The sequence below is a fragment of the Telmatherina bonti genome (assembly GCF_933228915.1).
Source record: "Telmatherina bonti genome assembly, chromosome: 12".
Taxonomy (NCBI): domain Eukaryota; kingdom Metazoa; phylum Chordata; class Actinopteri; order Atheriniformes; family Telmatherinidae; genus Telmatherina; species Telmatherina bonti.
The window spans coordinates 34710167-34733406 of NC_136610.1; the positions used below are offsets into that span (position 1 = coordinate 34710167).

The 23240-nt window shown below is 39.2% G+C and overlaps 1 protein-coding gene across 5 annotated transcripts; it reads left to right on the top strand.

Moving 5' to 3' along the window:
* Positions 1–458: 458 nt before the first annotated feature.
* cab39l1 (calcium binding protein 39, like 1) lies at positions 459–15506 on the top strand. 5 transcript variants are annotated; one of them, XM_079250514.1, is made up of 10 exons: positions 459–571; positions 674–753; positions 3276–3423; positions 3525–3689; positions 3862–3980; positions 5257–5425; positions 11698–11757; positions 11840–11905; positions 11986–12129; positions 12994–15506. In XM_079250514.1, exons 3-10 carry the CDS (start codon positions 3307–3309, stop codon positions 13183–13185), a joined length of 1032 nt encoding a protein of 343 aa, XP_079106640.1. In that variant the 5' UTR covers positions 459–571; positions 674–753; positions 3276–3306; the 3' UTR covers positions 13186–15506. The 5 variants fall into 5 exon arrangements, with proteins under 5 accessions (XP_079106640.1, XP_079106641.1, XP_079106639.1 ...); XM_079250515.1 differs by having other exon boundaries at positions 478–659; positions 691–753; positions 3260–3423; XM_079250516.1 differs by having other exon boundaries at positions 565–659; positions 691–753.
* Positions 15507–23240: the final 7734 nt, after the last annotated feature.

Sequence of the window (23240 nt, forward strand, 5' to 3'; positions counted from 1 at the left end):
TTTGAGTAGCATAAAGCGGTCAAAATAAAATAGTCAATGTGAGTTTATTCAACTTCATGCTGTTTTATTGGATGTAAATTGTTGTAAAGTATTATTATTGGTCAAATATTGTGTATTTAACATGGAAAAAACTAAAGAAAAGCAAGCAATTAACATGTGTGGTGTCTGCTTTATTTTTATGCATAACACATGCAGGATTTAACTTCTGTCTCACCCATTTCACAACTACGCCTTATCTTTTCTCGAGAATTTAGATGCGCTTAATTTATGCTGCAGCGTACCCCGGTAGCGTGTCTTCTCTTATTTCTTCCACGTCACCGCCCACATGAGAAATTATTAACAATAAAACAAGCGCGCTCTCGTTGGAGAGGGCGTTCCCTGAGCTTGGCTTCGGGCAAGGCGATAGGCTAAAGATGGTGTCAGTCATTTTGTACAGCACAACACACCCACCCAGTGTCCCCGGTATGAGAAGAGCACGGCTGTTTCCCGAGAGCAGAACAGGGAAATGAAGTTGTCAGACAGGCTAGCCCAGCAACTCTCTGAGCTCAACTAGGCAGCTTGCAAGTGAGAAGTGAGCTTCATACGAAAAAACATGATTTTAGTCAGTTAGTGCACGTCCAACTGCTACAAGTTTCAGATAACGTCACGCACTTTTCTGTGTTATCGTTTAAAGAGTTACGCTGGAGAAAGAAAGTGGAGACAACTTGCTAAGACTGCCCACCGTGTTTCGGCTTTAAAACTACACTTCTTTCGGTGAGTTTTGGTGTTTTTAACTGTGTGTTTTAGCTGTTTGTTCCACGGCCCTGAACTTCAGAGCAGGACCTGTCAGTAGTTCGCCCCTTCCTCGCTGCTGCTAACTAGGTCACCAGCTAGCTCCACTTCGTTGATGGACGTGCTGGAACGTTGACGTTTCAACCTTACGTTCTGCGTCACTTGTCCTCTTGCCGGTTTAAAAGTTAGCTTTTTATTATATGACCAAGCTCACTAATATTACTTTTGGGCAAAGATAGTTGACTTTTTTCTTCTATAAAATGTCTCATCTGACGTTATTCGTGTGCAGAAGTGCATAAAACTGCAGTTCTCCCTTCATCCGCTAGGGGCTGCAAAACAGAGCAAATCCCCATGTTAAAAAGACCAGTCACGGCAGAAATAAACATATTTACACCCTAGCTCAAAAGCCCATTTTAGGTTTCATATGTCATGTTTACCATCATGACAACTGTGGGGGGAGTGAGTTTTTTTTCTAACTCACTCGTTTAAAAGTTATTTAATCTCGAAGTTCAGCATATTTAGGGGCGTGTCCTTTTGATTGACAGGTACCCAATCTCCCACTTTAAGTCTGAAGAACGTAGAACAACTGGGTTTTTAGCCAGTTAAAAATGTGACTTTGTTACATCTTACATCCGTAAGATCTTACATCCGTTAGCTGGTTAGCTTCTCTTATCTCCGGGTTAGCTCTTAGCTACAGGCAGCGTGGCGTTTGCTTGATATCAGTCATCCACCATGACGTTCACAGCCCCCCTCTCAGCTCCACCTCTTTGCCCATATTTGTATTTTCCGGGAGAGATGACACGCCAAGATGGCGATGGTAGGAACCACCCACCGAGCTTCAATTCAGCTCTTCAAAAACCTACGGGTGGCATCACGTAGGCTACGTCCATCTGTCTATATACAGTCTATGACTGGTACCCAGACTTAAAGACACAAACTTCTCTAAACATGTTTATTCCCCTTTAGTATTTTTCAAATATATATATTGGCGATGTTCTGCCACTTTTTGTCTTACGTTTAAGGCTCTTTCCACGTTTATTTGTTGGTTTATTTTATTTTTTATTTATTTAATATTTTTTTTAAAAGGCCATTTTTACTGTTCATTGTACACACTTCGGCCATTTGCATCCATTTGTGGTCATAGTGAGCCTCAGTTTTGGTTGTTTTGCATCCCTGCTTGCTTTGACTTTCACTCCGAGCTGCCTGGAGCGAAAAACTAACAGAGATAACGGGAGCTAACCAGCTGACGAAAGCAGATGGTCTAAAGTTAAGATGTGCTGTTAGATGGCTGAAAACCTATACATGTGGGGATTTATATCAGATACCAGTAAATCAGAGACATGAATCTAATTATGCCAAATTTCAAGATTAAAAACATCTAAACAGATTAGTTATTTAAAAAAAAAAAATCACCACAGTTGTCATAAAAGTAAATTTGACCTATTAAATCTAAAATGTTTTTCTTTGTACCAGGCTCTAAACATGTGTATTAATGCTGTGAATTTGGTCTTTTTAACATGGGAGTGTATGGGGCTCCCTTCTGGAGCCCCTAGTGGATGAGAGGGGAACTGTCATTTTTGGGACTTTGGCATAGGCTTAACTTTTCACCGCCAGAGGTTGCCACTTGTTTTTAAAGCAAAGAAACATCGAGAATGAACATTTGGTCAGTGGTCATTGAGGATCGCCATCTATGTTGTTTTGTGTGACTACTGGTTAAAAATGTCTCTTTTATGCACAAACCTGCTTTTTTTTGGGACAATATAATATTTTGTACCATATTAAATTTTTATAAAATATATTTTGTACAATAGTTTGTACAATATCGTACAATTTGTGTGTACATTGTAGGAAAATTGAATTGAAAAATCCAAAATCGGGTTTTTTGTTTCACAATTTTAAAATAGTTTTTTTTTGTAATAAAATTTAAAAAAAAATTTCAATTAAATAAAATTATCCATCGTAAAATGTAATTTTTATTGGTTTTATTTATCTTTTTACTTGTCGTCTTGGTCATTATAGCAGCACAATGATGGTCTGGTTACTGTGTTGTTTTCTCCTAACTCAATTTAAGAAAAATGACTGGCAAAAAGAAGTTTTATTAAAAAAATAAATAAATAAATAAATTTAAATTTTTGTTTTTAATCTACAAAAATCGTAAATATTAAAACATTTTGAGAATTGCAATTTAAATCGAATCGGCACCCAAAAAAATCGGAATTGAATCGGGACAAAAGAATATCGTCACAGCCCTAGTACATTGTACATTTCTTGTATTTTTCTTAAAAATCTCCATATTTTACTTTTTAGTTGGGTTATTTCATGCTTTTTTAATTCAATAAATTGTATTTCTGGGATAAAAAGCTTATGAATCCTGGGCTTTGAGGTCTACAATTTGAACTTTCACTGATAATTTGCAGGAAGTTAAACTGCTGTAAATCCGCATGACAGTTTTTCTGTTGTTTTGTTTGTTTGTGTTTGTTTTAAGCAGTGTTGTATTTCTGCAGTGCTTTGGACTTTGCTTACGTGTCTACAGTCATGCCTTTTCCTTTTGGGAAGTCTCAGAAGAGTCCAGCTGAAATAGTGAGGGGTTTGAAGGATAATGTTGCATACATGGAAAAGCTGGATGCAGGTGACAGCAAAAAGTGCGAAAAGGTCAGTTTTTTTTTTTTTTCTTCTTACATTTTTCTGACTTGTGCATTTAAATTGTATATGAAATTTACATAAAATTAACTGATTTGTTTTCTGTTCATAAGGTTGCAGAGGAGGTGTCCAAAAGTCTTGCTTCGCTGAAGGAAGTGCTTTGTGGAACGGGTGACAAGGAGCCTCAGACTGAAGCTGTGGCTCAGCTTGCACAAGAGCTGTACAACACCAACCTTCTCATTGCACTCATTGCAAACCTGCAAAAGATTGATTTTGAGGTGAGGAAAATGCTTTTGTGTCATTGCTGAATTTAGGAGTGAGAAAAATATTGATCATTTACATTGATTACAGCTGTCAAATGATGAGCAGGAGTGTGCATGTGTGATTTTTAGCCTTTGCATATCAGCACCCAGTCAGCCTGCATCTGTCTGAGTGGTTGTTGTTTCACAGGGCAAGAAGGATGTGGTCCATTTGTTCAGCAACATAGTGAGACGTCAGATTGGCACTCGCACGCCCACAGTAGAATACATCTCCACACACCCACAGATCCTTTTCATGCTTCTGAAAGGGTAAGTTCAGCTTTGTAGAATACAGGGGGGCAGTATTTTACACTTTCATGTTCAGTCTTGGTGTTTTATTTTTTTTCAAGCTGCATGATTTAATATCAAGTCTCATCTTGGAAGCAAATGCGGTTGTAAAATCATCAGGAAGAAGTTGCTTTTAAACTTCATAGCTTGACTCCCTACAAACTTTCCGTATGCTTCATCGCCTTAAACGGTATGTGTTTCAACAGCTCCCAGAGGAACAAGCAGGAGTTTGTTGCATTCACATGCTAATAGTTAGAGATAGCAGGGGACTGGTTTTACCGCTCCAAAAACTCCCCAGCCTGGCTGATACCTTAGAGGACAGCCTTTTAAATTGGCTGCACTGCACTGTGGTCAACTAAGCAGCTGTCGGTGAGTGCGATCTTGACCAGTTAGGTGCTGGAATGGATTTATCCCCAACTGTTTGTGTCTGGTGCTTAAATCCAATAATGTCACGTCTGCAGAGAGGACCTTTCAAATTTGATTGTCAGAGGGGACGATCAAAACGTGGCATTTAACGCTGGATCAGTAGATTATTCTGCTTCTTCGCAGCTTGAGATAACTGGTTTTGACCCCCCTTGAATAACAAAAAGTAAATAAAAAAACTAAAACCTGCCACATTGAGGAAGTTAACCCTTTCATACATAATGGTTGCTAAAATAGCTTTTTCATTGCATAGTCATGAGTGAGAATTTGTAAATGAACCCTTTCAGTGGACATAAGTGAGTCAATCAATACGCCACCACTCACTGAATAATAAATAAATATGTCGTTGAACACACTTACATTGCAATAACCCAAGTTTGCCTTAATGATAAATGGGTAAGGAAAATTATATAGCTAAATTTTTTATGTAGAATATTTACATTATATAATTATTTTATAAATATTCAATAGAATATGTTTAAATAAAATAAATGCAAAGTAAAATATTAATAAAAAGTATCATTGCATGTTTCTGTAGAAGTAAAATACCGTATTTGAGAAAAATGTGGCGGTTTTTAAAAAAAAAAATTTTTAAGCTTTTTTAACCGATCCACTTTTTGGGAGATCCGATACCGATATCTGAAACTTGAACATCTGCCGATACCAGATCTGTTTATGTGACTATGGTTATTATTGCTGTTATAACTGTGTGAGATTTCATTAGGTTGTAATAAATGACCCGTCCTTTCTGAAGTTAATTTCTGTAACGATTCTGTGATGGATTGTGTTGACGCGCGCAGCTTCCTTTGCACCTGACGTGTGTTTTCCTCTCCAGATACGAGAGTGCTGAAGTGGCTCTTAACTGCGGCATGATGCTAAGAGAGTGTCTGCGTCATGAGCCTTTGGCGAGGACGGTGCTCTTCTCTGAAGATTTCTACTGCTTCTTCCGTTACGTGGAGCTCTCTACCTTCGACATTGCCTCCGATGCCTTCGCCTCATTCAAGGTACGCCCTTTTCTTCTGAATAACTGCGCTGGCAAACCACAGCCCTTCCTACCTGCTGGCGTGTTGTGCAGCAGTCATGTGTTTTGACTTGAAATCATGCAGGTACGAGTCACGCTAAGGGGCACGAAAAGCCATTTAAATTTAAGTAATTAGGTTGCGTTAAGTTTGCAACAATCAGTGTTTGGATGAAGAAATACAACATTGATTCTCAACCTTGTTGGAGCCAGCACACCCCCTGTCCACTATCCAGGTCCCCTACTGGTCCCGTACCATTACCAGGTGGAATAAAGCCCTTTTCACCGTGCAAGTCTGAATGTTTTCGCTGCGATGTGATCATTTATTTTACAGTTTAAATGTGACTTCAGTCAGACTCTACTTGTCAGAAGTGGCTAGCATGCACAGAAGACATGACGCCACACGCAGCATGCTGTTTATGGCACTACATATGGATGCTACTCGTCAGCATGTGTGTTTTAACTCATTGACTGCCAGCTGTAGCAGAGAACCCCCTTTCTGCTGTTTAGGGGTATCTTGACTCATCATTCTGCAGATGTGGCCGGGTACATGCGCCATATAATTTTGCTGTCTTTGGCTGTGAATGTTTGGATCCAGAAAGATGTCAAAAGATGTTTTTGGAAGCCAACAAAGTTGTTTTGCAATTGGAGTTGACAAAATTATGAAATATTATTGTTTACATTTTGTTGTGTCCTGTTGCAGGCTTAACGTCTGATTTGGAAAAATTAGATTTGTGCTGTTCAGACTGCAAGAAATAAAACCAGTTATGGGTCACATGTGGATAAATAAAGTATGATTTGATAACTGAGAGCCTTGCAAACTTATTTTTCTTAATATTTTATTTAAAATGAGCGAAACAGTGTTGGGAAGTTATTTCAGAGAGGTTTCAGAGAAGTTGGTAATAGCCGTAGTGTGCTGTCAAATCAAATTACTGTGCTTTAAATAAAAAACAACGGTTGGACGGGAGATGCTGCATAGGTGCAACAGTCAGTTTTAAGCCTGAGTCGGCTCTGCTGAAGAGCTGAATGTGGTGTGGCTGCTGAACTAAACACAGCCTGTCTGGACTGTGGCTGAATCCTGATGCAGTCTGTACGCCAGTGATCACCAAACATTTAAAGCCCAAGATCTCCTGATGACCTACTGAAGTGTTTCATGGGAAAAAAAACTGCCCAGATAATCTAATTTGAGGCCTTTTATGGAGCCTAATTTTAATTTAACATTCATGAAACACTTGGGTGTAGCTTTCATATAGATGTGACCAGGAACATACTGGTAACACTGTCATTCTAGGGCCATCACTGCTAATATAGCTGAACTCTTATTATCAAAGCTTGTATCTTATTTTCAATCTGAGGAATTTATTAGTCATGCCTGGATCAAACTACATGTTTTTTTTCGTCGTTCACGGTGGTCACATTGGTTTGGTGTCTTTGCTGCCAACTTTAAAAGATGGAGAGGCGGGACAAGCAGCTGTCAATCAATCATGGCGACAGATGTACTTCAGGTGATGTGACTGCTGACGAGTCCCAATACACATCTCAGTTCCGTGGTCTGGCTTTCAGCTCCACATCGCTCTGCAAATGAACCATCTCCATGTCAGTTCCACGTGGCGAAGCAAACAGGCAGGAATGGGTTGGAGACGAATGCAGCAATGCTTTTCATACTGTCCAACTCAACTCCATGTTTTCTAACCTGTGTCCAGGTACACACACTGCTGCTCAGGGTGATAATCATGCTTGTCTTTGATGCATTGTGACATTTTTCTCCATGTTGGTAAAGTGAGTCAGCCTCCCTTTCTTGAGACGTGTGGTTAGGGTTAGCCAGGACTTGTTGGTGAATTGTGCAGGGATGATGAATTAAGTCAGGAAAATCCAGATCATTACAACACGGTGCTATAAAACCACTGCACATTGCAGATGCCCCAGTTTCAGAATGGGAATGATATTTTCAAAGGCATTATAAATATTCTCACCTCTTGTCCTCTGCTTTAAACGGAGAACAGTGAAAAGCCAATCTGACAATCACAACAAGCAGAACTGTGTTCATGCCTGCAGAGAAAAATATACACAGAGTGAAGAGTCCTTCAAAACCTGTTGGTCCACATCCTCTGACAGTAACTCGACCCTCCTTGTCACTGTTTCCGGACCCAGTGGTTTTCTGTCTTTATGAAGTAACTTGTGATTTCAGGCGCATCCCTATTTAGAGAGAAAAGCGATTGGAGAGTCTTTAGCAACAATTTTAGCTCTTGAACTTCCCCGGCACGGATTGAGCTCTTTGGTGGAAAATGGTCTTTAAATTTCTGGTGGTCGGTGTTCTGGTGCCGCTCCGGATTGCCCCGGTTAGACAGCGCCTGTTTACGGTGCTGCAACAAGTTCCTCCTCCCATTCTGGGTGGAAATTGTCAGTTTTTGCTGTTTTCCGTAGGATTTCTGCCGTGCTAGCTCGCTCTCACCTGGTTGCCTTATCGTCAGGGGTGGCAGTTCCTGGTCCAGAAAGTAAAAGTCCTGTCGGCAGCTGTTCCAACCAGTCACCAAACCAGCTGAATTTAATTATCAGAGTTTATTTGCCAGGTAAACAAGCCTGTTAGTGAAAACACCTGTTCTAAATCTACAGGTAGATCCAAAAACATGGCAGGACTTTTACTTTCTGGACCAGGAATTACCACCTCTGCTTATCGGATTGGTCACTTTAGTGTAGCACTAAAAAAAACAACAACAAAAGTTGGATTAAAAGATGTGCGTTTGCAAAAGTAAACATTAATCAGGCAGACGTAACGTCTTTCTAAAGGAATTTTTCTTTTATTTTTTCAGAGCTACGGGGAAACTCTAAAATTGACCAGTCGATCGATTGGGATTGATGGATTGGCGACCACTGCTGCACAGTAAAGCTTGTTACTCCAAGAGAAGCAAGAACTTTGTTCTTGCTCTGAAAGAACAAGAACAAAACTTCTTTTTTGCGGGGGTTTCTGAGCTTTTACGTGCAATAAACCCGGTTATTTCATATTTAACTAGAAAAGCACTCAGAGATCACAAACCTCCACCAAGCGCCACAGTTCTTCCCATATTGTAATTATTTGTTCCTGTTTTTTTTTAATATTCTGGATTACGGTGTCCAGAATGATTCCCTTACCTGGATCAGTCTTTAAAATATTTTACAACCTGTCGGAAGCTTGTCTGGTATTTTTTTCCTAAGTGCTCCGACCATTTTCGTTGGAGTTACGTGCACTAATGTTGAAAATGACCCAATCTCACAATGTTAAAAGAATCCTTTTAAAAAATTAAATCAGTTCTTTCTTTTCACATTTCCAGAAAATCTGTCCATAACTTTTTGAGTTATTTTGAACACAAACAAACAAATGAAGGCTGGTAAAAATTTAACCTCATTGGCGGAGGTAATGAGAAAGTTCGTCCACGGCCGGCGGGTGTTGCACACGGCCGGGTCCGTGTCTTCAAATGCCACGTGTTGTAAAAATGTTTGGACTTTGTCACCACCTGGATCAGCTGTTTATTAAAACTTTCCATTTTACCTGCATTAGAAAAAAAAAAGTCCTTTTCCGTGTTAACCATGCCCACCTAAAACATCCGACCAATCACATGATACTTCTCAAAGCCCCACAAAAGTAAAGTTTGCAACAAGTCGCATGCGGTCCACAGTCACGTCTGCAGGAACAAAATGACGTCAAGAAAAAAGTTTAGTTTCTCACAGAGGATCTAACAGACTTAGGAAGCACCAACCTTAGCATGTAGCATACCAGAACTGACCAAAAGAAACTCACCCACAAGGCAAATAAAACAGCAAAAACTGAATAAAATCGTGGAGTATATCCCAGATTTATCCCACGATGCCTCGTGGTCAAACATATCCCAGCTGGAAAAAACCCAGTTAAGTCGACGTCTTTCACTGCGTTGGTTGGAAACTAATCATGAAGGTTCAGTAAATTTACATGAAGATATTTTTTTTGTATTTACGATTAAGTGTGTCCTCTTCCATCAAAACCTTTTGAGTCTACGTCCTTCTAGGTCGTCAGTGGTGTTTCTAGCTGTCAGTCATTAAAATTGATAAATGGATCACCAGCTGTTGGTGGCACCACCCCATCACCGGTCTATATCCTCTAACATAGAAGAATAATTTTCCCTCCAAGCTGGGTAAAAACTGAAGACACAATCTAGCAGCAGTGATACAGCAGGACTCCGGTTCCCCTTCCTTCCTGCTTGCTTATTCACTTGTCTAGCGTTGATCCTGATTTAATTAAGTTTTAATTTAGAAGTGTTTTGACATTAATCATTACCATCAAACAGAGGTCATGAGAGACGACAATAATGGCAGCACTGCCGTCGTCACAAAGCAATTTGTTCAACCTAGATGAAGTTAAGAGATGATAAAACATATAATCAATAAACAGAACTCCTGGATGTCTAAACCTCTGTGTTGTAGAGAATAATAGAAAGAAGGAAAGTTGACAAAACTCTTTAAGTGACAACTTTTAGACGGCACAAAGTATCTGTAAGACTTCAGCTGAAAGACGAGGATGAGACGTGGATTTTTCTGTCTTGTGGATTGGAGTTGCTGAAGAGGATGCGAACAGAAATAGTCTGTTAAACTGAGTGTTTTATTTCTTCTTTTAACACTGTTTGGATTCACAGAAATAATTCTACTTTTAATTATGATTATTTATAAATGGAATAAGTGTTTTTTTTGTTGTTGTTTTTTTTTTTTAATTAAAAAATTGATGGATTGGATTGAGTTTTTTGTTCCTTATTGTGTAATGAGTAATTTGGCTCTGAAGGACAGAGATAAAGTCAGTCCGTTTATTAAATGGTCCAGTAGGGTGATTGGTGAGCCTCAGCTGAGTCTTGAGGCCCGGTACACCAGGCAGGTACAGCGGTCAGCCTCTAATATCGTGAGCTGGGACTCCCACCCTTTATTTGTGGAGTTTCACCTTCTCCCATCAGGACGCAGCTTCCAGGTTCCAGCTGTAGGACAAAACATTATAGGAACAGTTTTGTTCTACCTGTAGCAGTCCTTCTTAATAAATTTTAGGATTTTAAATCATCTATTAATACAACTATTTATTGATTTTTGACTTTGCGAGCCATTGTGAATGTCAGAATTTCTGTTTGTCTTTATTTTATTTACTGTCTTCTGTGATACCAAACCTAAAATTGCTGTACAACAGATCTACAGTTGTGCTCATATTTATTCATCCCCTTTCATTAAAGAAGGAAAAAACAGCTGCCTGTAAAATAAGCTGAAATTGATTAAAGTAATAATAAATAAAAGTTTTATGAAAATAATGACATTATTTTCTAATTCTGGTTCAATAGAATTTTTTTCAAAAAAGCAAACAAATAAGATAATTTATTACATATTACATCATAATATTTAGTTGAACAATCCTTTAATGTTTCCGCTCCAGTCAGGTGTTTTCTGTTCCTCTCAGTCAGACTTCTGCACCTGTTGACAGGTATTTTGTCCCACTGTTCAACAGATAAGTGCTCTAATTTGTCCAGGACCCATTAGTTTGTTTTTTCTTTCTTCAACTCAAATAAATGAAAAAAGTGTATTATATTACTAAATTATATTTTTGCAAATTTTTAGTTATTGTTCCTTTTTTGAGTCTCCAGTTATTTGAGTGACTGTTGTAAATTCAGCCTTTTCTTTAATGAAAGGGGATGAATATATATGAGCACAACTGTACCTACGGGTACAAATCAAGTTACCTGAACCTGAGCTGGGTCTTCGGTGACCTAAAGATTGGCAGTTCTCTGAGAGCCGGTCCCAAGCCGCGGTATACGCCGAGTTGTGTCACAAAGGGACAGCTGGTGTAAAATGTGCCAAAGTACAACCATGCATGTTGGACTCGCCTATCGGCATAATCAGTGATTATGATGTGATTAAACTGTTGAAGGTGAGGGTTAGCAAACAGCTCACATAGATTATTTAGTTTAAAAAAAAAAAAAAGACGGCAGTGGGACTAAACGTAAAGCTTTATTGTCTTACAGTCCATGGAGTTCATTTATAAAATAAATTGAGGAATGTTATGAAATAATTTGTACTATAATGATGATAAAATAATGTTTTTGTCTCTGACTGTGAACTTCTGTTTAATTTAATGCATTTTACTTTGTTTTTATTAATTATGTATGAAAATAAACTTTAAATTGTATGGAGAAGACTGAAAGCTCTAAAGTTATTCTGAACAGCTCCTTTAATCTGACTGTGATCGTGATACTTCAGTTTCTGCTCATGTTTCCTCAGGATCTTCTCACAAGACACAAGATCATGTGTGCAGATTTCCTGGAGAACAACTACGACAGGGTGAGATTTCCAATCCCAACTTTTGATCTTTAACTTGAAACGTCCTCGTTTTGTCCTCAACACACTTCAAATGTCTTCCCAGGTGTTCACAGAGTACGAAAAGCTTCTGCATTCTGACAACTATGTCACCAAACGGCAGTCTCTGAAGGTACACACACCTGCAAGCTGCAGCTGTTCTGTCTTAAAGGAGTCGCCCGTGCACTGATTCAGTATTTCGCTACGTTTCAGCTCCTCGGGGAACTTCTGCTGGACAGACACAACTTCACTGTCATGACGAAGTACATCAGTCGCTCGGAAAACCTGAAACTGATGATGAACCTGCTGAGAGATAACAGCCGAAACATCCAGTTTGAAGCGTTCCACGTCTTTAAGGTGTGGACATCTGCATTATAAACACTGAGACACACACACACACACACACACTCACCTAGAAAGTGCTCTGATTCAGCTTTTAAATACTCTTCTTGTGTGTATTTTATGTCTCATCAACTGCGTTTCCGTCACATTTTTCACAAAATAAAAGCGATTTTTTTTTTCTAAGTTTCGACAAACAATTTGCGATTTGCGGGTGTTTCCGTTGAACAGAGTTTAGTGCGTTTGCCTCAAGTCTTGTAAAATCTCGTTTCTTTGGAGATTTATTACGTAAATTGCGGTTGATGTAAAGTAGCAACGTAGCGTTATTTTGGGGTTCTCTAGTTGCTGCGGAGAATTTGCAACCGATTTTTTTTTTTTTTTTTTTTTTTTAAGCTTTTCTCCCTCATTTTTTTCTCTAAAACTGAAATTCGCTGCTGTTTGTTTCCCGCTGCGCCATGTTTACTGGAAATTAACTGGTCACATGACCCCTACATCACGTCCGGGGACACATAAATGCAAAAAAAAAGTGTTTCCGTTACCCTTTTACGATATTTTTCTATCTCAAAATGTCTGAAAAAATCACCTCATGAGAGCATAAAGACTTTTTTATTTGAAGCTTTTTTCGAAATGCCGACGTTTCCATTATCTTTTTTTTTATTGCGATATTTAGTTTTTTGCGCAATTCTAGGTGTCATGGAAAGGCAGTGTCCAACGCTTCTCACATTTGTTCAGACCGTTTCTAGTCCCACAGATGCTCTTTGCTTCTGACATGCCGGCCCTGTAAAGCATGTTTTATCCAGACAGTAGCTGCTTTGACACCAATCAAAGTCTCTCCTGAAACTTTCTACATCAAAGTGAACGTTTCTTCCCTTTTCTGCAAAGGTTTTTGTTGCAAACCCCAATAAGACCCAGCCCGTGCTGGACATACTGCTGAAAAACCAGACCAAGCTCGTGGACTTCCTGAGCCACTTCCAGACAGACCGGTCTGAAGACGAGCAGTTCTGCGACGAGAAGAACTATCTGATCAAGCAGATCCGGGACCTGAAGAGACCCACAGTGCCCGAGGAAGCCTAAGGAGCGGCTGCTTTGTCAGATATAGATGATAGAGGTGGTGGTTGGAGCTGCAGAGGGTTAAATAAGGCAAAACATACAACACACACACTTTGAGATTTAACTTTACGTATAGAATATAGGGATTACTTCCATCACGTGGTTTAGTGTAGATGAGGAGCGGATTCATCCGTCAGAGTGGGCCAAGAACTGTTATTTACACCACAGTGCTTCTTATTCAGTAGTTATAAAATACCTTCATGTCGGACCTTAAGCTGTTAGCCTTCCACTGGCAGAGACCACAGAAAGACGGACACTTCTTGCCTTTAAAGGCGAGCGCTGAGGTGTTCTTTTCCAGAGCTTGTCTATAGGTTGAAATGCTGAGACATAAATATATTATTTTTCTAAAGTATATTCCAGGTGACCTGCTTTCTCCAACTAAATGCTTAACTTTTGGTTTATTTGTCTTATTGTAAGGTGTGTGTGTGTGTGTGTGTGTGTGTGCAGAAGCTTAAATGATCTTTAGGAACTCGGCTTTAGCAGAGTAGCGCGTGGATCTGATCGGCCAGGTCAGCACTTGGTGGTGAAAGCGGCTTTAGAGGCCGGGAGGAACCCCGCGGTGCAGGAAGTTTCAATCCAAACCCATCGAGGAATCAATAAATCGTGTGGTGATTTTTTTTTTTTTTTTTTTTTCCCGTTTGTGCCCAGCGACGCTTACATGACTGAAATAGAAACAAAGCATCAGATAACGCTGCAGGGTTTGTTGCCTTCCGTTCACCCATCCAGCCAATCGATGGCACTGGAAGCACTCCATTTCATCTTAACATCAGCTCTACGGAGCAGGATGGAGGTTCACACAGAAACATGCATCACAAGCTTCCACACAAAGTGGGTTCGGCTTATATTTCAGCATGATTATTACTTTTATAAAAGCTTAAATCAGGTCGGCTTATTCGCAGCGTATTTTCTCTCTGCTACACCGGACAAATAGGGGTTTGTCTCCTCTGATGAGAGGGAGTACTTTACAACACGCAGGTCAAATGGCGCCGCATTATCACATGTTTGTTGTGTGGTGGAGTTTATCCCCCGTGTGCATCTCTGACTGCGTGAAAGTTACTCTGCGGAAATGTTTTCTTTCTTTTTCATTCATAAAAGGCTGAAATGAGGGATTTCAAGGCGCGTCGTGTCGTCGGAGCACAGCGTGAAAGTGTCTATACTTCACTGGAGTCGAGTTTGGAAACACTGTGTGATTTTTAACATAAAACAATATTTTATTTGGTATTTTTAACGATGAGCAACAGCGGCTGGTATGTATGCATGTATGTGCAGACTTGAACAAGACTTGGAAAACTTTATTTTTAAGACTTTAATGTTTCCTTGGGTGGTGCAGCACATATGTTAATTCATAATGAATTGCAGTGTGGTACCTTGTAATGAACTTTGCCTTATTTAAAGACATATAATGAGTTGTAATCAAAATGTAAAAATGAAAGTTATTAATCTGTTTTTAAAACCAAAGTCAAGACAAAAAGGGTAAAAATCTACATTTGTGGTCCCGAATGGGTTCATTCCTGTTTGCGTTGCACAACAGATTAGTGTGAACTGAGTTCAGCAGTAGTTTTAATTCTGGATAACTCGCTCTCTTTTCTTTCTTTTCTCCCATCCTCCTAAAGTAGGCTCCACCAGATAGTCACAAAGTCCTGATGGAGGCATTAAAGGAGCCATAAAATAATGAAATTGCGGTACATAACTAGATTGACGTTCTCTTCACACTTGACTGACATGTTACCAGTACATGGAAGGAAATCAGATCCTGGCAGTGATGTGATTTTCTCTTTTTTATGTGAAATGATTGTTAAATTTCAGCAGCGTTCTGGATGTAAACCTCAAGCAGCGCAAGACTTCATTTCCTCATGGTCTCTTACTGTTAAATATCAAATTATACAGGTTTAAATAAAATGATTCTTTAATTTAAAGTATTCTCAGATGATGTGTGCCTGAACTTTGCTGAAATTGCATGCAGTGTGAGAAGGAAACATCCACAGCCAGGCCACCAGAGGGCGCTGCTGTCAACTGCTAGAACCTTGTAGTAGATGTCCATCAACACATTTCATGTTTCTGTAACCCTCTTATTATAACAATTTAAAATCATTGGCAATATTTTATACAAACATAGTTTTGGATCAGGACTCCATATTTTCTGATATTTGATAGTTTGTTTTATGTTTTACTCCTTGTTTACTCCGTGACTTTCTCCTTCTCCTTTTACGCCACACTGGATGTTATTTTATTTACCATGGGAGCAAATTATATGTACATAACTTTATAAAGGATCATTGGAGTGTTGAAGCATTTATGAAAATAAAATGTTATGGCAACTTTTTGTGTGGATTTGTGGACGCCTGGTTTTAATATGGAATGAGCAGCTTTTAGTGGGGTTAAATGTGTCCAGCCAATCACAGGGCAGCAACTAGATATGTTTAGCTGTGCAGACATGGTGAAGATGATGAGCTGAAGTTCAGAATGAGGAAGAAAGGAGATTTACGGGACTTTGAACGCAGCATGGTTGCTGGTCTGAGTATTTACTGGGATTTTTCAGAGATCCAGGACCTGGACCAGACCAGACTGGTTGGAGAGGAGAGAAGGACAACAGGATGTTAAATAAGCATTGGCTCCATCTAAGATATGCAGAACATTCTTAGTTTGGGATAATAATGCATTTTATTTGATTTGTTTACATATTTCATTTTTTAAAATTAATTTATGTTGGGATAATTTCCATGTTTTAAACTATTGAGAAGGAAAAAAAATAAAGTGCCAATTTGCCTGAATTTCTGTATTTTCCAGGGAAAGCTTGTATTTTTTGTTGCTTTGCTGCATTTGTACTCTGTTCAGAAAACAAAAATATCTCAGACTTTGCCTCAAAATGTTTGTTTATTAAATGAACAAGGAAAACTCTTTCAGAACATCTCATTTTGACAGCTAATACAAGTTTATTACAGGCTGGATCAAACTAGAACTGTAAAACGTAGAAGGTGTCCCTGACCCGACTCTGCATGAAGTGTCACCGTTCAGTTAATCAGAAATATGAACACTGCAGACATTTAATCTCTGTCTCGCATAAAAAGCTGCATTCAGATTTTCTGACACACTCCCCGTCCACTTTATTAGGTTCAGTTGCCTCTAACACAAATATCAGCCAATCACATGGGAGCAACTCTGTACATTCAGTCATGAAGACATGATGAAGACGACGCATCGTTATGAGGAAGAAGGGTTAATTTACAGACTGGTTGCAGATGATAGAGGCAAATTTATTTGTTCAGCACAGGTAAAAGTGCTTTACATAAAAACATTAAATACGGAGCAAAGAAAGCTTTAAAAAGTGAAAGTTAACTTAATGTGACACCTTTCAGCAGTGGATCGTTAATATTTCCCCTCCCGCCTCTAACGCCTCACTGAAATCCATCCACTAAAGATATTTCAGATAATTTAATTAAACTTTAGGCCTTTATAGACTGGAGACCTGTTCAGGATGTACCTGATTACCAGGATGGGAGACCCAGAACTGGTCTAAGTGGTACAAAAAATGAATGACTTCAACTTTATTGTCTGTTCTGCAGGTTTTCCATGTATCCCTGCTCCAACTTCCATTATATGGATCCAACAGCTGATTAAGTTCTGCACAATAAGTGATTAGTTTGATTCAGGTGTGTTGGAGCAGGGATACATGGAACATTTGCAGGATTGTGGACCTCAATGACTGGAACTGGACACCCCAAAACTAAAATATACAAATTAATATACAACAAATCCATCAGACTGATATAAGAGAGATTAATTTTTAAAATATACATATCCAGTTTAATATTTCCAGAATTGAAGAAAGTCTTTTATTCCAGCAAAGGTAAAACATAATAAAATAAGCTGCTTCTACATTTCATACCGCCTTTAATTGTTTTTATTCTGATGATTAATGAGAAAACCCAACAGATTAATTAACTGTCAGGTGAAATGTTATGTCGCATATTTCAATTTAATGTTTAATAACATTCATCATCTCTTCCAAATAAACTATAAACTAGATTTCTTATTTTATTTACGACCCCATACACCCAGAGGTGTAGAAAGTAGAAGTAAAAATAAAGTAGAAGTCCTGCCATGTTTTTGGATCTACTGATGCATTTTCACTAACAGGCTCATCTACCTGCAGTAGTGACAGACAAGACGTCTACTTTCTACACCTCTGCATACACCTCAGTTAGACTCCATGTGAACCCTGAATCACACAGCATTATCCTCCCACCACCATGTTTAACAGTGGGAACTGCGTTTCTAACACAGACTGTATATAAAGAGATGGGTGGAGCCTCCGTGACGTCACCCGTAGGTTTCTGAAGAGCTGAATTGAAGCTCGGTGGGCGGTTCCTACCATCACCATCTTGGCAGCGTCATGCGCGTCGTCTCGCCCTGAAAATACAAATATGGGCAAAGAGGTGGAGCTGAGAGGGGTGCTGTGAACGTCATGGTGGATGATTGACATCGAGCAAACGCCGAGCTTTCTGTAGCTAAAAGCTAACCGAGCTAACCCAGAGATAAGAGGAGCTAACCAGCTAACAGAGGTAAGCGGGCTAAAGCTAAGTCACATTGTTAACTGGCTAAAAACCGCGGTTGTTCTACGTTCTTCTGACTTGAAGCGGGAGATCAGGTACCTGTCAATCAAATGGACACGCCCCTAAATATATCGAACTTCGAGATTAAATTACTTTTAAACGGGCGAGTTAGAAAAAAATTCACTCCCCCCACAGTTGTCATGAAGGTAAACCTGACCTATAAACCGAAAATGGATATTTGAACCAGGCTGTAAACATGTTTATTCCTGCTGTAAACATGTTTATTTCTGCTGTGAAGTTGGTCTTTTTAACATTGGAGTCTATGGGAATTAGCTCTGTTTTGGAGCCAGTCCCTAGTGGATGAAGGGGGAACTGCAGTTTTATGCACTTCCACATAGGCTTCACTTTTAACCGCCGAAGGCTCCGTCTATCTTTCTTATACGGTCTATGAATATCAAGCTGCCTTTGCGAACTGATGTCTCATCATGTCGCCATCTTGAAAAGGTCTCCCATGTTCCTCCAATGCCTTTATAAGTAAGGTGCTGCCTAATCACAACAATAATTTCATGAATTTTTACCTGATTTTTCTTACAGTTTGGTTTGTTACAAAGGGCAGAGATATTGTTATGATACAGCTCACTGTAAAATATTAAAAACTACGTGTTTTTATGATAAAATATTTTCATAATGCTATTTAACAAAGTCATAAGGTACCTATAATATAAATAAATGTATAAATAAATTTGATACTAACATGTTTGATTGTTTATTGATGGATTTGGATTAATCAATTTATTTTTATCTAGTCAAATAAATTATTATTCAACCTTGTGAAATCTAATTCCACACGACCTGCTCCAGATTATTTTGCCGGTTATTGCAACCGTATACGGAACAAAATACGGGAATAGTTGCTGCTTTCTCTTGACTACGGTTGACTCTTCCTTTTTTACATTTATTAATTTATCAATATAGATAAATTAATATTGATAACTCTTATTATTGATAATATTGATAGCTCTTAGCTACAGAAAGGTCGGAGTTCGCTTGATGTCAATCATCCACCATGACGCTCACAGCCCCCCCCCCTCTCAGCTCCACCTCTTTGCCCATATTTGTATTTTCTGGGTGAGACGACGAGCATGCCCCTACCAAGATGGCGACGGTAGGAACCGCCCACCGAGCTTCAATTCAGTTCTTAAAAAACCTACGGAGGCTCCGCCCATTTCTATATACAGTCTATGGTGATACTACGCGGCATCTACGTATGTATGATGACTATGGTAACACCACAGTGTCTAGTGTAGTGCTATTGATACCATTGGCTGAGAGATGTTAGAAATGCCGTTTCACAGTGTATCATTCACAATTTTTACCATGCTGTGCTGGGTAAGGGTGGCCCCTGGAATACTCCGGGCCCAGGGTCCTGTGCACTTTTTATCCGGCCCTGTTAATACTCCTACAACTTAAATCCCCTCCTGCCTTGTTTGTTTTGGTGCCGTGAGACACACAAACGCTTATGTCAGAATGCAAAAGAAAGTTCTACAACCTTCTTTTATTCTGCAGGGGGAGATAAAATTAGACCTGAAACTCCACTAATCACAAGGTAATGAAGCAGAGAAACGCGGCATGAGAAAGTAGGTTAAAGTTGAATTGGAGGAGAAGGCCAGAAACGCTGCCATGCAATGCAGCCCTTTCCCACAGCGAGGTGTGGACTGGGGGGGGGGGGGGGGGGGGGGGAGTGTCACCCTGGATCTCAGCAGCTAAAGCCATGTTTGTTTCTGCAGGCGAGTCAGGATGGGTGAGGAGCAGAAGGCTGGCTGGGGGGTTGGGTTTTAAGAGGGGTTACAGGTCACAAGCCTCATGGGCTTCCTTGACCAGCACGGCGCTAAATGGCGGAGCGAGATGGGTCAATAAAACTACTCTGAAAATGGATTATTTATCTATTTGTTTTAAACGAGGCTTTGCTCCCCTGCAGGAGAAGTTTAATTCAAATATCGACTTAAAAAAAACCTTGATTTGATGGGGTTTCTGGGTGATATTGCAGAAAATAGTGCGTCGCCTGCGCTCCTGTCCTGCCCCAACCCCCACAAAGAGGAAAAAAAAACAAGAAAGATGCTCTCACAATTTCATGCATGACAAAACTTTTTGTTTGTGCCAAAGGGTTGAAAAGAGAGGGCTACAGGGGACACAACATCTGCGGAGGAAGGCAGCAGCAGCAAGAGGAGTCTTCTTCACATATGGATCCATTGAATGGAGGAAACCTCAGGTGGGGTGTGTGCAGCTTTTTTCTTCATTCCTGCATAGATTCAGGATTTAAAGGAAGTTTGAGTAGTTGTGAAGGCCCTACCTCGCCTCATTGGACTGAATTATTGATTAACAGGTCTCGTGCTGTAATCTGAATGCATGTTTTTAATGTTTTATTTATACTTTTGAGCGAAATCATAGCGACTATCTAATAGTATTAAGGCTCAGTAACACGTAATGAACCCATTCGCTGGTCGTGTTTGCGTTAACAAACCTACGTAACCCGATAAAAGCGGACGTGACCGCCGCTGGATCAATATTTTTATTAATTGAAGGCGACGCGCGCGCGTTCATCGTGATTACTGCTCTCATTTGGCGCCACTTTGTGGCAACAAAGCTTCCAGATCTTTCTAAGACAAATAAAAACCCAAACTCAGGCTCTGGAGCTCATATTGATGAGTTTAACTAAAATAAGGAGGTTTTGGGCTTATTATTTGAAAGTGGAGTCTCGGTTCAAAGTCAGGCCTCGTGCACGTGAAGCGTCTGGATTTCTGCACGTTTTCAGGCAAAATGCATCCCTTCAGATAAAATAAAATAAGCTAAAGATGCACAAAAGACATAAACTTTACAGAAGTACGCTAAATAAGCACATTATAAGGAAAATGTTGGATTCAGCGTTGTAGGCCTAAATAGCAGGGGCGGAGCTAGAAGTTTTTTTCTGGGGGGGCGCAGACCCATTTACTTATTTTAAAGATCTACAGTGGTCTCATATGTATTCATCCCCTTTCATTAAAGAAAAGGCTGAATTGACAATAGTCGCCCAAATAACTGGAGACTTAAAAAAGGAACAATAACTAAAAATGTGAAAAAGATATAATTTAGTAACATAAGACATTGTTTTTCATTTAATTGAGTTGAAGAAAGGAAAAAAACAAACAAACAAATTGGTCCTGGACAAATTAGAGGACTTTTCTGTTGAACAGTGGGACAAAATACCTGTCAACAGGTGCAGAAGTCTGACTGAGAGGAACAGAAAACACCTGACTGGAGCGGAAACATTAAAGGATTGTTCAACTAAATATTAGTTCATGAGTGATGTAATATGCAATAAATTATCTTATTTGTTTGCTTTTAAAAAAAAAAAAATCTATTGAACCAGAATTAGAAAATGATTTTCATAAAATTTTTATTACTTTAGTCAATTTCAGCTTATTTTACAGACAGCTGTTTTTTTTTTTTCCTTCTTTAATGAAAGGGTATGAATAAATATGAGCACAACTGTACTATGGTCTAGGTTTGTTGAAGCAGGAAAACCTAGAAAACCTGCAGGTTACTTTAGTACCGTGCTGAATAGTTCTGATATAAAATGTAAAAGAAAAGTCAATATCATATTTGCTTTGTTTAATTTTGACTCAATTTTCATGTTTTAAAACTCGATATCTGTACAATTTGCGGATTTCAAAATAAAATAACGACTTGAACTTAATGTTATGTGCTTATTTTACAGGCAGCTGTTTTTTTTCCTCCTTTAATGAAAGGGTATGAATAAATATGAGCACAACTGTAGATTTTACAAAATAATGAGCTATAACAACTAACCTGGTAATTTAATGCAAAAAATGAGCTAAAACAAAAGATCAAATTGTTTTTTTTTTCCATTAACAATAGAAGCCTTAAGATTAAGCAGTCTTCAATTATTGTGTCTCCATAAAAAGAACAACTTTGTGCCAATTTATTACTGTTCTACACAATCTTGGCTTTGCATCTTTTCATCATCAAATCTGGAGATTTTTATAACACCTTCTTTATAACGTGTTAAGTTTAGACCGATAAATATTAAAACCATGCAGGCAGTTGGTGAAATGCTGCATCATTACCAAACAAAAAACATCTTGCAGAACAACATTTAGATTAACATTACAAGCCGCATTCACTTTGTACTTCGGCGTCTGAGGTTTACCTGGGTAAACATCAGTTTAAACTACATATTAGTAAGAATTTACCTGTTTTCGGGGTGGCATGTGGGAGGAGATCAGTCAGGTTTTAGGGCTGGCTTGTCGCCGCATCAACCTTGCATAGGTTTAAAGTAAAAAAAAAAAAGTACACTGCCTTAAACTTATGGTACTGAAGTGCAATTTTGAAGTACTTTATCAACTTGCTGTATAGTTGCACAAAGTGAACATCTTCCCTTGCTGTACCTCTTTCACACTTTATAATAATCCAGATAATCCAGATTAAACAGTAACAAAATAATTCAACTTAATTCTTCTTCTTCAACCATTTGGCATTTTAAAAGAGTTTTTACCGTCATGTTTGGGTTTACTGACAGTTTTGATTCATTCATTCTACATTAAGGGTAAAAACCTCCATAATGAGACAACTTTCAAAGCATTTAATCCATCCTGGATGTTTCTTACACCTGATTTTATTGTGTTTCAGAATCTCTGGAAGCGGCTCGTCTGAAGGATCGATCCAGCTGATCAGTTCCCTCTGACGCCTCCTACCTGTTCCACGGTCTTCCAGCTAAGGTGCATCTAGTGTAGTCAGTGAAGTAGCTCAGTATCTACTGCCCTAGTTGCTCCTTCTGGCTGGAAGGCTCGTTCTTTCTCAGGACTTTTGACCTCATTTTGCTCTGAAAACCACTCTGATGCAAATCCTCAAGTTCATATTGTAAATGGAGAACGTACTATGTTTATTTTTCTTGTTTGGTTACTTAAAAAGACATGAATAGAATAATAATATAGCTGTAAAATTATAGTTGTAGTGAAGAATGTGTTTGCTCTGAGTGAAGAAAGTGTGATTATCCTTTGCTGCGTGAGGACGGGGGTGGATAGCTGTCAGTGTATATCATTAAAATCAGCGCTGGTGCAGATGTCTCCTCAGTCGTCGTACCTCGCAGGTTTCAAGCACGTGTTATTGACTTGGCAGTTCAAAAGTGCTCACAGTGCAAGTAGTAAATACAAACTACTGCAGTTTGTGCACTTCAGGCACTGCGCGTCACCTCTCATGAGGCTGTTCTTCGCACTTGAAGGTGGAACTAAGCTGGGTTTTACAGCGAGTTTTGTTGGTTTGCTCTCAGCTTCTGCCAGTTGTTTGCTGTGCAAATCCATGCAAAGCTCTCTGTACCTCAGACGCACGGGGTGTACCGCTCTTTTTTTTTTTTTTTTCCTCTTTCTCTTTTTCTGTTCCAAGCTTTGAGGAACACTTGAAAGACTAGAA

Bases quoted from the DNA above. Each gene is read 5' to 3' on its own strand.
- cab39l1 (XM_079250514.1), top strand. From the start codon at position 3,307: ATGCCTTTTCCTTTTGGGAAGTCTCAGAAGAGTCCAGCTGAAATAGTG. The intron at 3,690-3,861 runs GTGAGGAAAATG...GTTGTTTCACAG, and splicing joins TGCAAAAGATTGATTTTGAG to GGCAAGAAGGATGTGGTCCA. The intron at 11,906-11,985 runs GTACACACACCT...GCTACGTTTCAG, and splicing joins CCAAACGGCAGTCTCTGAAG to CTCCTCGGGGAACTTCTGCT.